Source organism: Balaenoptera borealis, assembly GCF_965194805.1.
Source record: "Balaenoptera borealis genome assembly, chromosome: 19".
NCBI classification, from domain to species: Eukaryota; Metazoa; Chordata; class Mammalia; order Artiodactyla; family Balaenopteridae; genus Balaenoptera; species Balaenoptera borealis.
The window spans coordinates 61,960,897-61,973,065 of NC_138878.1; the positions used below are offsets into that span (position 1 = coordinate 61,960,897).

The following is a 12,169-nucleotide window of genomic DNA, read 5'->3' on the forward strand; positions in this document are numbered from 1 at the left end:
TGCACTTCCACTGCAGGGAGCATGGGTTTGATCCCTGGCTGGGGAGATCCTGCTTGCTGCGTGGCGGGGAGCTAAGATCACACAAGCCTTGGGGCCAAAAAACCAGTAAAGACTTTAAAAATGGTCCATGTCAAAAAAAAAAAAAAAAAAAAAAAAAGATGTGGTCTATATATTCCATGGAATATTACTCAGCCATAAAAAAAGAATGAAATAATGTCGTTTGCAGCAACATGGATGGACCTAGAGATTATCATACTAAGTGAAGTAAATCAGAAAGAGGAAGATAGATAGCATTATGATAATGCTTATATGTGGGATTTTTAAAAATGATACAAATGAACTTATGTACAAAACAGAAATAGACTCACAGACATAGAGAACAAACTTACAGTTATCAACGGGGAAAGGGGGAGGGATAAATTAGGAATTTGGGATTAACAGATACACACTCCTATACAGAAAATAAACAACAAGGACCTACTGCATAACTCAGGGAACTATACTCAGTATCTTGTAATAACCTATAATGGAGGGACTTCCCCAGTGGCGCAGTGGTTAAGAATCTGCCTGCCAATGCAGGGGACACGGGTTCGAGCCCTGGTCCGGGAAGATCCCACATGCCGCGGAGCAACTAAGCCTGTGCGCCACAACTACTGAGCCTGTGCTCTAGAGCCCGCGAGCCACAACTACTGAGCCGGCATGCCACAACTACCGAAGCCCGCGTGCCTAGAGCCTGTGCTCCGCAGCAAGAGAGGCCACCGCAACGAGAAGCCCACGCACCACAACGAAGAGTAGCCCCTGCTCGCCACAACTAGAGAAAGCCCACGCGCAGCAACAAAGACCCAACGCAGCCAAAAAAAGAAAAAAGCCTATAATGGAAAAGAATCTGAAAAAGAATACATATATATGTACAACTGAATCACTTTGCTGCACATCTGAAACATTGTAATCAACTATACTTCAATTTAAAGAAAAGATGCAAGAAGATTTGGGTAGAGCAGAAAGTCCTCGCAGGGTCAGGACAGAAAACAGCATACGGCTCATGATGGCAGGTTCACCGTCTGCGTTTTTACTCCATGCTTCGTAATGATAGTAGAGGAGTAACAAAACGAGAGATTCCATGAGCAGTGGAGATGTCAACACACTTCTGGACTACAGATGAAACAGGATGATGGTGAGAACACTTCAGTCTGCTGACCACTTCAGAAGGAAGCCATCCATCAGCCTTGCAGAACGCTACAGATGCTCAAGATTACGACTCCAGGTATAACAAGGGTAGACGACTCGAGTAGGATTTGTACACAGAAAAATCGCCCTCTGTTTCAGCAGTCAGGATGCCTAGGAGCCGGGCATTTGCTGCCTAGGCAAATATAAGACTTACTTTTTTGTCTTTTATAAGTTTCTCAGCCTCAAGGCAAACTTGGTCTGATAAACCAGAGGCAGTCTGTCATGTGAGCTGACTGACATACAGCAAGATTCTAGCACGCTTTAAAAAAATTTTTTTTTAATTTATTTTTGGCTGCGTTGGGTCTTCGTTGCTGCACGCGGGCTTTCTCAAGTTGCGGAGAGCGGGGGCCACTCTTCGCTGCGGTGCGCAGGCTCCTCATTGCGGTGGCTTCTCTTGCTGCGGAGCACGGGCTCTAGCTGCGCGGGTTTCAGCAACCATGGCTCGTGGGCTCTAGAGCGCAGGCTCAGTAGTTGTGGCCCACGGGCCCAGTTGTTCCGCGGCATGTGGGATCCTCCCGGACTAGAGCTCGAACCCGTGTCCCCCACATTGGCAGGTGGATTCTTAACCACTGTGCCACCAGGGAAGTCCTCTAGCATGCTTTTTAACTGCCTCAGTTTTTATAAGCATATAACCAAAGATCCCAGACATTTGAAAAAATTCTGCCAAAAGGGACCACAAGATAAATAGAGAAACTGGTCCGAGAGGAAACAATTTAGGGAATAAAAGAACTTAATACTTCTAGTGTATTTTCATAGATATCCCAGATGTTGAAGCCAGACTTCTGGGCTTGGCTATGCAGAACAACCCATTTTGGACTAGCCTGGCACAGGCCAGTTATATAAAGACTGGACAAAACACATACAAGTAACTTGTGAAAGGCTTTGGGGAACAACGAATGTAGGCCAGACTTGAGGGGAAAGGAAAGCATACAGAGGTGAACTTCATATTTACTCTTGCTTTTTCTTTCAGGACATTTGCCAGTTTAGCGCGGCAGAATAGACTCAGAAAGTGGTGGAAAACTCTCAGTGGTGGAATAAACTCAGAAAGTGGCAGTCTTCGACTGGGCTGAGTTCACGGAGGTTGGACCAGACACTTGGGACTTGAGGGTGAAATTCCCAGGTGGGGCATTGAGCCCCAGAATGCACATGCAAACTTCCCTCTAGGCATCTGCCAACTCCTAAGCTGCTCGTTGTGGTGAGACCCCCAAGGGTCTCATCGGAAAGCAATAATGGAGGCTAAGTTACTGAGGAGAGAGCTGAGCAGCCACACGGTCCTAGGGGAGACAGGTTGAGGTTCAAAGCCTCTATGGTTTTTAGTACCAATGCTTATTAGCATCTATTCAAAGAGAAAAACAGTAGACAACAGAAACAGACCCAGGGCTTCCCTGGTGGCGCAGTGGTTAAGAAGCCACCTGCCAATGCAGGGGACACGGGTTCGAGCCCTGGTCCGGGAAGATCCCACATGCCGCGGAGCAACTAAGCCCGTGCGCCACAACTACTGAGCCTGCGCTCTAGAGCCCGCGAGCCACAACTACTGAGCCCATGTGTCACAACTACTGAAGCCCGTGCGCCTAGAACCTGAGCTCTGGCAACAAGAGAAGCCACCGCAGTGAGAAGCCCGCGCACCACAAGGAAGAGCAGCCCCGGCTCGCCGCAACTAGAGAAAGCCCACGCGCAGCAACAAAGACCCAACGCAGCCAAAAAAAGAAAAAAGCCTATAATGGAAAAGAATCTGAAAAAGAATACATATATATGTACAACTGAATCACTTTGCTGCACATCTGAAACATTGTAATCAACTATACTTCAATTTAAAGAAAAGATGCAAGAAGATTTGGGTAGAGCAGAAAGTCCTCGCAGGGTCAGGACAGAAAACAGCATACGGCTCATGATGGCAGGTTCACCGTCTGCGTTTTTACTCCATGCTTCGTAATGATAGTAGAGGAGTAACAAAACGAGAGATTCCATGAGCAGTGGAGATGTCAACACACTTCTGGACTACAGATGAAACAGGATGATGGTGAGAACACTTCAGTCTGCTGACCACTTCAGAAGGAAGCCATCCATCAGCCTTGCAGAACGCTACAGATGCTCAAGATTACGACTCCAGGTATAACAAGGGTAGACGACTCGAGTAGGATTTGTACACAGAAAAATCGCCCTCTGTTTCAGCAGTCAGGATGCCTAGGAGCCGGGCATTTGCTGCCTAGGCAAATATAAGACTTACTTTTTTGTCTTTTATAAGTTTCTCAGCCTCAAGGCAAACTTGGTCTGATAAACCAGAGGCAGTCTGTCATGTGAGCTGACTGACATACAGCAAGATTCTAGCACGCTTTAAAAAAATTTTTTTTTAATTTATTTTTGGCTGCGTTGGGTCTTCGTTGCTGCACGCGGGCTTTCTCAAGTTGCGGAGAGCGGGGGCCACTCTTCGCTGCGGTGCGCAGGCTCCTCATTGCGGTGGCTTCTCTTGCTGCGGAGCACGGGCTCTAGCTGCGCGGGTTTCAGCAACCATGGCTCGTGGGCTCTAGAGCGCAGGCTCAGTAGTTGTGGCCCACGGGCCCAGTTGTTCCGCGGCATGTGGGATCCTCCCGGACTAGAGCTCGAACCCGTGTCCCCCACATTGGCAGGTGGATTCTTAACCACTGTGCCACCAGGGAAGTCCTCTAGCATGCTTTTTAACTGCCTCAGTTTTTATAAGCATATAACCAAAGATCCCAGACATTTGAAAAAATTCTGCCAAAAGGGACCACAAGATAAATAGAGAAACTGGTCCGAGAGGAAACAATTTAGGGAATAAAAGAACTTAATACTTCTAGTGTATTTTCATAGATATCCCAGATGTTGAAGCCAGACTTCTGGGCTTGGCTATGCAGAACAACCCATTTTGGACTAGCCTGGCACAGGCCAGTTATATAAAGACTGGACAAAACACATACAAGTAACTTGTGAAAGGCTTTGGGGAACAACGAATGTAGGCCAGACTTGAGGGGAAAGGAAAGCATACAGAGGTGAACTTCATATTTACTCTTGCTTTTTCTTTCAGGACATTTGCCAGTTTAGCGCGGCAGAATAGACTCAGAAAGTGGTGGAAAACTCTCAGTGGTGGAATAAACTCAGAAAGTGGCAGTCTTCGACTGGGCTGAGTTCACGGAGGTTGGACCAGACACTTGGGACTTGAGGGTGAAATTCCCAGGTGGGGCATTGAGCCCCAGAATGCACATGCAAACTTCCCTCTAGGCATCTGCCAACTCCTAAGCTGCTCGTTGTGGTGAGACCCCCAAGGGTCTCATCGGAAAGCAATAATGGAGGCTAAGTTACTGAGGAGAGAGCTGAGCAGCCACACGGTCCTAGGGGAGACAGGTTGAGGTTCAAAGCCTCTATGGTTTTTAGTACCAATGCTTATTAGCATCTATTCAAAGAGAAAAACAGTAGACAACAGAAACAGACCCAGGGCTTCCCTGGTGGCGCAGTGGTTAAGAAGCCACCTGCCAATGCAGGGGACACGGGTTCGAGCCCTGGTCCGGGAAGATCCCACATGCCGCGGAGCAACTAAGCCCGTGCGCCACAACTACTGAGCCTGCGCTCTAGAGCCCGCGAGCCACAACTACTGAGCCCATGTGTCACAACTACTGAAGCCCGTGCGCCTAGAACCTGAGCTCTGGCAACAAGAGAAGCCACCGCAGTGAGAAGCCCGCGCACCACAAGGAAGAGCAGCCCCGGCTCGCCGCAACTAGAGAAAGCCCGCGCGCAGCAATGAAGACCCAACGCAGCCAAAAATAAATAAATAAATAAATTAATTAAAAAAAAAAAAAGAAACAGACCTAGACTTGATGCCAATGTTGGAATTATCAGAGACTGAAATAACTATGTTCCCAAAGGAAAAGATGGAGAATTTGAAGAGATCTTTAGGGGACCTCCCTGGTGGTCCACTGGGTAAGACTCCACACTCCCAGTGCAGGGGGCCCAGGTTCGATCCCTGGTCAGGGAACTGAAACCCGCGTGCCGCTACTAAGAGTCCGCATGCCACAACTAAGAAGTCAACAAAGATCCCACGTGCTGCAACTAAGACCTGGCAAAGCCAGAATCAATCAATCAATATTTTCAAAAAAATTTTTAAAAGAGATCTTTAAATTAAAAATTTTAAAGTTCAACAGGAATCTTTAAAAAAATAATCGAATGGAAATTTTAGAACTGGAAAACAGCAGCTGAAATTAACTAGTAGATGCATTTGGTAGTTGATTAGATACTAGAAGTGCTAAGGGAAAAAAAGAGGAACGTTCTTGAAGGAGAAATCTCACAATCTTGTTTTTTTCTTTGCCTGCACCGCACGGCTTGTGGGATGTCAGTTCCCTGACCAGGGATTGAACCCGTGCCACCTGCAATGGAAGCATGGAGCCCTAACCACTGGATGGCCAGGGAATTCCCTCCACAATCTTTTTAGGAAGTTAACTGAGGATATACTTTACCAAAATGAGAGACTTAAAAGAGATGTTCCAGTTCAGCAGAGCAGTGGAGGGAAATCCCAGGATGGCAGTTTCTAGAGAGCATTTGGTCCAGATTGGGGTTAGAGGATTGAAGTTTCCAAGGAGCTTCAGGACAAAAAGATTCAGTAATGTATCTTGTGATGGAGAGTTTGAAAGAAATTAAGAATGTGATGAAGGCACTTCCCTGGTGGCACAGTGGTTAAGAATCTGCCTGCCAATGCAGGGGACACGGGTTCGAGCCCTGGTCCGGGAAGATCCCACATGCCGCGGAGCAACTAAGCCCGTGTGCCACAACTACTGAGCCCATGTGCTTAGAGCCTGTGCTCCGCAACAAGAGAAGCCACTGCAATGAGAAGCCTGCGCACCTCAACGAAGAGTAGCTCCCGCTCGCCGCAACTAGAGAAAGCCTGCGCGCAGCAACAAGACTCAACACAGCCAAAAATAAATAAATTAAATAAATTAATTAAAAAAAAAGAATGTGATGAAGGAAACAAAAGTAGATAGACATTACAGAAAAAAACAGAAGCTGTTCAAGAAAGGAAATGTAATCACAGGATAACATTTGAGCTCTACAGCAAACAGTAAGTACTTAGACATAAGGTGAGCGCTTTATTGATTGACCTAAAAACTGGTACCATAAAGCTACCATGGGAAGAGAGGGGAAAGGTTGTAAGAGCAGAAAATCAATGTGTAATATATTGCTAACATCTAAAATTGAAAAATTGAGAAACGGTATGTTACTTAGCTGCAGAAGCAACTAGCTGATGAAACATCTACACCTTGTTGCCTCTTGCAGTGGGGAGAGTTAGGACAGGTACAGGGGCTGGTGCTTTTCATTATTCGTCCTTCTGTATTATTTGATTTTGTTTTTTTTTTTAAAATAAATTTATTTATTTTTGGCTGCATTGGGTCTTTGTTGCTGCATGTGGGCTTTCTCTAGTTGCGGCGAGCGGGGGCTACTCTTCCTTGCGGTGCGCCGTCTTCTCATTGCGGTGGCTTCTCTTGTTGCGGAGCACGGGCTCTAGGCGCGCAGGCTTCAGTAGTTGTGGCACGTGGGCTCTAGAGCGCAGGCTCAGTAGTTGTGGCGCATGGGCTTAGTTGCTCCGCGGCATGTGGGATCTTCCCGGACCAGGGCTCGAACCCATGTCCCCTGCATTGGCAGGCGGATTCTTAACCACTGCGCCACCAGGGAAGCCCTGATTTTATTTTTAACTCTGTAACTACGTTATTTTTTTTGTTAAAATAAGAGAAATATACTAGGAAGGAGAGGGACAGACAAACCTACTCTAGTCCTCTCATTTTGCAAAAGCCCTTTTCTGGACTCCATCCCACTAATGGTGAAGTTAACTGAGGATATACTTTACCCATCCAGCTGATGGTAAAGCAACAACCAGACTTCTCCAGCCTTGTCTACATCTACATTTCTTTAGAGCATCTTTTTTCAGAAACACTCTCTTCTCAGGACTTCCCTGGTGGTCCAGTGGTAAAGAATACACCTTCCAGTGCAGGGGACGTGGGTTCGATCCCTGGTCAGGGAACTAAGATCCCCCATGCCACGGGGCAACTAAGCCCACACGTGTCAACTACTGAGCTCGTGCACCTCAACTAGAGAGCCTGTGCGCCCCAAACTACAGAGCCCACGCACTCTGGAGCCCCCACGCCACAAATAGAGAGAGAAAACCCGCACGCCACAACTAGAGAGAAGCCTGCGCACCGCAACGAAGAGCCCGCGTGCAGCAACTAAGACCCGAGGCAGCCAAAAATGAATAAATAAATAAAATAAATAAAATATTTTTTAAAATTCTTATGGTTTCTCCCACCTGGGGTTTCCTCCTACATTTCTGGCCATTCTTTGTCTTCTTCCTGAATTTTAAATGTTACGAGTTTTGAGGACTCAGTTCTAGGTCCCCTTCATTCTATATTCTCTTGCCTCCAGCTTTCTTGTCCATGCTTATGGCTTTATTTACCACCTTCGCCCAAATTCTCAAAACTGCTTGCAGGCCTTGGATACTGCACAGGCTCTTCAAAGTCAAAATATCCACTATCCCTCCACCAGCATAGACCATCATAGCAAAAGGCCTCACAAGCACCTTAATATCCCCTTCTCCTCCACCTCCCAGTCCTCATATGCAGTTAAGACACGTCCAAACATTTCCAAATCTGTCCACTTATCCTCCATGCCTCTGCCCTGGTCTCAGCCATCACGGGATTACTGGGATAGCCTCCTGCTCTGTCCCCCTGCTTCCGCTCTTGCTCGCATCCAATCCAGTCTCCACACAGTGTCCACAGTAATCTTAAAATACACATTTGAATATCACATTTTACTCTTAGGAGTTACCATGGAGTCCAAAATCCTCAGCGTGAGTATGCCAACACACAAGGCTGTGCATCAGCTGTATCCTGCCAACTTTTCACCTTCATCATAAACCACTCCAATCCTTACGCTGTTATCCAGCCACGTGGGCTCCTTCTGCCTGGAAAGTGACCCACGCCCCACCTCTTGATGATCTTACCTCCAAGGGCTCTATGTCAGTGTCCTTCGTAGATCATCACCTCCCCACTCCCAGTTCTGATCACAGCCATAGTTGGTTGTCTACCCTGCCCCCTCGCCCACCCATAGACTAAGCTCCGGGAGGGCAGTGGGCTTATCTGCCCTGCTCACCATCGTGTCCATGATCTTGGGCCCAGATGTTTAACATAAGTTTGTCCAATGAATGTGGGAAAAAGGGACAGGAGACAGGTGTGGCGGGCAGGACAGATGAGACGGCAGGCGGTGCAGACAGACAGAGGCTGCAGTAGGAGGGGTCACAAACCCAACCAACAGACCGATGGGATCTGAGGGCAGGGCAGCGAGACCCGAGCGGTAGCAGGTGGGACGGTGCGCTCACTGGGCCTCGCCTCCGCAGGGGGCGCTCGTCTCCGGGGCGTGGCCTCGCGCAGCCCCGCCCTCCTCGCCGGCGACCGCCAGGCGGGTGCCTCGCAGCGGCGGCGCTGACATGGCTGCGCTGGTGGAGCCGCTGGGGCTGGAGCGGGGTAAGCGCGCCAGGGGCCCCTGCCCACCCCGCCCCGGCCTGCGTCCCGGAGCCCGGTCCCCTGCCCCTCCTCCGGCAAGGCCCGGGCGGGTGGGCGGGCCCGGCGGGGGTGGGCGGGGCGGGGCGCCGAGAGTCGAGCAGTCGGTGGGTGTGGGAGGGTCCGTGGGCGAGCCGGCCAGAGAGGGGGCGCCCGCTGCACACCCCTGCCTGGGTGTGTATGGGCATCCTGGGGACGCAGGGCGCCCGATTGGCCGCAGTCTCTGCCACGGGCGACTCTGCGGGTGTCCGACTGGGACTCTGCTGTCCTTCCCGGGGTCTGCGCTCGCCCTTACTTGGTCTCTGGCCGCATCTCTCCGTCTTTCTCTGCGTCTTCACGCCTCTGACTCTTGTGTGTCTGTGTGCCCCGCCCCCGCCCCGCAGACGTGTCCCGGGCGGTGGAGCTCCTCGAGCGGCTCCAGCGCAGCGGGGAGCTGCCCCCGCAGAAGTTGCAGGCCCTCCAGCGAGTCCTGCAGAGCCGCTTCTGCTCTGCCATCCGGGAGGTGAGAGCAACGCGGCGCCGAGCACAAGCGGGCGGCCGTGGTCCTCCTCCTGGTCGCCCCGAGCCCGGGGACTACGCCTCCCAGCAGCTACCGGGGCGGCCCTCCTTGGGATGCCCGCGCTTCAGCTCAGGGGTTCTTTGGGAGCTGTAGTTTCCGCGGCCTCCGGGTTGCGGGGGCGGGGCGGATCCTTGGGTGGGAGGGTCTGGGGGCCTGGACTCCTGAGTTGAAGGGAGGAGGGGTCTGGCGGCTCCCTGATGCTGCTGCGTCTTCGCCAGGTGTATGAGCAACTCTATGACACGCTGGACATCACCGGCAGTGCTGAGATCCGGGCCCACGCCACAGCCAAGGTAGGCGCCCCCCCACCCCATTGCCCATGGTATCCACTGAATCACATGGTCTAGCTCAATATCTACCTAATGTCAGTCATTCATTCCTGTTTCCTCCTTCATGATTTTTGCCATATCTATGTACCACCCTTGCTATGATTTATTTATAATGTATTTTAAATAATCTCACATTTTTAGTTTGTGTCGTATAAAGACATCTTTAGCAAAAAAGACATTTTTAGCAACTACAAATGGAAACTAGTACCGAATGCCTGACTAGAAGATAACCAATGAAAACAGTGAACTAGCGTTAAACACTGTAATCTTATTAAACTACAGTTAGATGCTATTTCTTGCTGCTTGCTGGAGGCTCTTAGCTCTGTCCAGGTCTTGTTTCTCTCTGTTAAAAAGCGATATTGACAAGTGTTGAGTATTCAAGACGCATGCACACCAAATGGAGACTTTCTCTTTGACAGTCTGAAGTGTCCAAAGTGACTAAAAGGGATGTACTGTCACTACGGAGTGATCTTGTGTTGAGTTGTGTGGCAGACGCCCCGTGCTTGAGGAAAGCTCTCTGGCCTAAATCCCTCTCCCTGGCGCAGATCCTCCACCCTAGTCCGCATACACATTGTGGAGGGGCCCTCACCTCCTGAGGCTTTCTCTCTCCCAGGCCACGGTGGCCGCCTTCACAGCCAGTGAGGGCCACGCACATCCCAGGGTAGTGGAACTGCCCAAGACGGATGAGGGCCTGGGCTTCAACATCATGGGGGGCAAGGAGCAGAATTCGCCCATCTACATCTCCCGTGTCATCCCTGGAGGCGTGGCTGACCGCCACGGAGGCCTCAAGCGTGGGGACCAGCTGCTGTCAGTGAATGGTGTGGTGAGTGGGGAGCTGAGGCAGGGCTGGCTGGGGTCACAGCCTGCCCAAGGTAGCACAGTCGCTGTTTTTCACATTCAGTCAACACACACTGAGCACTGCCTCTGTGTCTGGCCCTGTGCTGGGCTTTGCTGCAGACCCTGAGAGTAATTGGCCACTGCTTCTACATTCGAGGAGTCCCTCTCTGGTGAGGGAGATAGACCCTGACTGAAACAGTCCTAAACCAAGGAGATAATGAAGAAGCACAAAGCACTGTGAGAGCCCAGATGTGGCACCAGACCAGTGTAGATGAGGGGAGTTTTTGCAGATGAAGGAATATTTGAGTTGGGTTTTGAAGGATGAGTAGGAGCTGGTGGAGAAGGGTGTTACTGGCGGAGGGTGTTGTGGGTAGGGGCTGTGACTCTGCACTCCTACGAGGTGAAGAGAAAGGGCTTGGTTCTGATGAAGGACTGGGGCGTGCCGGTGATTAAAATCACTGTGCTTAGAGTAGATGGAGGCACGACTAGGTAGGTGGTTGGGGTCAGTCATGCAGGGACTAAGTGCCGTCCTGAGAAGCTGGGACTTTGTCTCAAGCCTCCTGGGGATCCATGGGAGGGCTGTGAGTAGGGGAAGGATAGGCTCAGCCTGGAGGCCTAGAAAGACCCCTTTGGGACTCTGTGGGGGATAGACTGAGGGAAGAGACTGGAGGCCAGAAGGCCAAGGAGGAGGCTAGGGTGAGGTCCAGTGGGGAGAGGATAAGGTCTGAGCTGGGGCCTGGTGGTGGGGACAAAGAAGAGGGAGTCAGGGCAGGAGGGATGGGGCTGGGGATCATCGGGCTGCCGGGAGGGAGGGGATAAAGACGAGTCTGGAGGTCTAGCTCGGTGACTGAGGGCATATGGGGCTTGTCCCTGACATGGGGAACTTGGAAGGTTTAGGGGGAGGACTCTGAGCGAAGAGTGACTCTCTCGTGAGGACATGAGGCCTTGGCATCTTGGGGTTGGTACCAGGGTGGGGGGCGGGGTGAGGGTGGTGGGCCCCAGGCCCAGCTGTCTGCACCGCCCCTGCAGAGCGTTGAGGGTGAGCAGCATGAGAAGGCAGTGGAGTTGCTGAAGGCTGCCCAGGGCTCGGTGAAGCTGGTGGTGCGCTATACACCTCGAGTGCTGGAGGAGATGGAGGCCCGCTTTGAGAAGATGCGCTCTGCCCGGCGGCGCCAGCAACATCAGAGCTACTCGTGAGCCCCTTGCCACCACACCCCTGGGGCCTCCACTGCCTCCGGTGTCCCCAGACTCCCAAACCAGGCCAATGATTTCTGAGGCCCTGATTGCCACCTCCAGCCCTGGCTCCTTTCCCTGGGATTCTGACCCTTGACCCAGGCTCTCACTCCAAGCCGTTCTGACTAAATACCTTGGGGACTCCTAGCTCACTCCCATCCCAAGATCGGGAACCTACTCCCTCTGGAACCCTCAGCCCACTTCCCTGGGCTCTTGGCTCTGGAACCCCAGTCCTGGCTCTCTCCCATGCCTCCCCCGGTCCCCTCCCCTGAGCTTGGCTCCCCTCTCTTCACCCTCCTTTTAGGTCCTTGGAGTCTCGAGGCTGAAACCACAGATCTGGACCCTCACCCCCTCCCCTGTACAGTATTTATTGTCACCAGCTCCTTATTTAAAGATCTTTGACCCTCATTGAGTGTCTGTGTCTGTTCTGCATC

At 51.1% G+C, this 12,169-nt stretch overlaps 1 protein-coding gene across 1 annotated transcript; it reads left to right on the forward strand.

The window, feature by feature from the left end:
• The first annotated feature begins 8,414 nt into the window (after positions 1–8,414).
• Positions 8,415–12,143, forward strand: LIN7B (lin-7 homolog B, crumbs cell polarity complex component). The gene is made up of 6 exons (XM_082370382.1): positions 8,415–8,744; positions 9,164–9,282; positions 9,558–9,629; positions 10,279–10,488; positions 11,532–11,695; positions 12,040–12,143. The coding sequence occupies exons 1-6, from the start codon at positions 8,708–8,710 to the stop codon at positions 12,059–12,061; spliced, it is 624 nt and encodes a 207-aa protein (XP_082226508.1). The 5' UTR covers positions 8,415–8,707; the 3' UTR covers positions 12,062–12,143.
• Positions 12,144–12,169: the final 26 nt, after the last annotated feature.